Genomic DNA, 1,887 nt, shown 5'->3' with positions numbered 1-1,887 from the left:
CAAGAAGCCCAACCATGTTTCTTGCGTCGTTTTTCATCAATTGTTCTTGCTGCCACATTCAAACGTCTTTATATTTCGTAAAAACGTCTCTACATTTCTTTTCTCTTTAATTTTTAAGGCTGGTTTAAGGAGTAAGAATAGATGTAGGAGTATAGAGTAGGTGTAGATGTAGACGTAAGCGAAATAAATTAATTTTATTTCTTACTCTTACTTCTTAAACTAAGCTTACTACTGTATTTTTTGTAAACAGGCCTATACTATTCTTTTACTACTGCTATTACTACCACTACTACTACTACCACTACTATTACCACTACCACTACCACTACTACTATTACTACTACTACCACTACTACTACTACTACCACTACTACTTCCACTACTATTACCACTACCACTACCACTACCACTACCACCATCACTATCACTACCACTACCATCACCACTACCACTACCACTACCACCACCACTACTACCACTACCACTACCACCACCACTACTACCACTACCACTACCACCACCACTACAACCACTACCACTACAACCACTACCACTACCACTACCACTACCACCACTACCACCATCACTACCACTACCATTACTGCCACTATCACTACTATTACTACCACTACTATTACTACTACTATTACTACTACTACTAATGCCACTACTTTTTTATTTTTAGAGCAATCTATTAGCCCCCCTGCGGGTATTTTAACATTACACATATTGAAATATTTAAATATATCCTACGTATAACTTTGGTTGATTATGTGTTAATGCAATTATTACTTTCCTCAATTCAAGACTTGCTTAATCAAAATTATTACATCAATACAAATTCAATCAAATCAAGACTAAAATTTTTTAAGCATGGTTACAATATTTTTGCTTAGATATGAGCATATTATGGTTGATTTAAAAATAATCTTTTTTTCTATAAAAAGAAAAAGATTTCTTTGTATAAAAGATCTTTTTATATTGTTTTATTCAAAAGGGTTTTTTATTTATTTTTATCTTGTAATAGCTTATATATATCTTGTAATAGTTTATTTTGTGTGTGTGTGTGTGTGTGTGTGTGTGTGTGTGTGTGTGTGTGTGTGTAATAGCCTATATAGGGGCATTTGATAAGTAACAATAAAACTTTCGCATATCATTTTACAATTTTCGCAATAGTTAATAAGATTTTAATTACTAAAAATCGCCGAATATTGGTTTTCAATAATTTTTTTACTCGAATACTATCAACGTTACAAAAATCAGCAAGTAACAAAAATTTATTTTCTTCTCATAGAGTTTTGAGAATTTTTTCAGAATTTTTTAGTACCGCATTTTCTCATGTTGGTAAAAATAGTTGCCAATAAGAAAATGCAGTACTAAAAAATTGATTAAAAATTCTGAAAAAATTCTTAGAGCTCTATGAGAAGAAAATAAACTTTTGTTTCTTGCTGTTTTTCTATAAAGTTGATAATACTTGAGTAAAAAATTATTGAAAACCAATATTCGGCGATTTTTAGTAATTAATATCTTGTTAACTATTGAGAAAATTGCAAAATGATAGAGGACTTTTCGACTCAGTTTAGTTCGCTCTACTCCTATGTGAGAGTTTTGTCATTACTTATCAAACACTTAGTACACAATATACAGGGTGTCCCATTTTAAATGATCCAGCCAAATATCTCGAAAACTAAACTCAGTAGACAAAAATGTTTCAGACAAAAGTTGTTTGACTCGAAGGGGGACATAAGATGGTGCCATCGATTTGACCTTGAATAGTCCTCTGAAGGTCACGTGAAGGTCACCTTTAATTTTTTAAATGGAACTCCTTATTTCTCATTGCACATTCTTACAGCTCATCTCGAGAGCTTTCCAAAACACTATAATTAA

The 1,887-nt window shown here is 32.0% G+C and overlaps 1 protein-coding gene across 1 annotated transcript in view; it reads right to left on the bottom strand.

Annotated features, from left to right (window-relative positions):
• Positions 1-252: 252 nt before the first annotated feature.
• The window catches only part of LOC108731514 (sericin-1-like), a 10,537-nt gene continuing 8,902 nt past the window's right edge, over positions 253-1,887 (bottom strand). Inside the window, exon 2 of the mRNA XM_018461867.1 lies at positions 253-652. Within this exon, the coding sequence (XP_018317369.1) occupies positions 253-652 (400 nt within the window). The remainder of the gene's footprint in view (positions 653-1,887) is intronic.

Source organism: Mycetomoellerius zeteki, unplaced genomic scaffold (genome assembly GCF_001594055.1).
Source record: "Mycetomoellerius zeteki isolate Tzet28-1 unplaced genomic scaffold, Tzet1.0 scaffold134, whole genome shotgun sequence".
Lineage (NCBI taxonomy): Eukaryota > Metazoa > Arthropoda > Insecta > Hymenoptera > Formicidae > Mycetomoellerius > Mycetomoellerius zeteki.
Note: the sequence above shows the minus strand (reverse complement) of the source record. Positions and strands in the feature narration are given on the sequence as shown.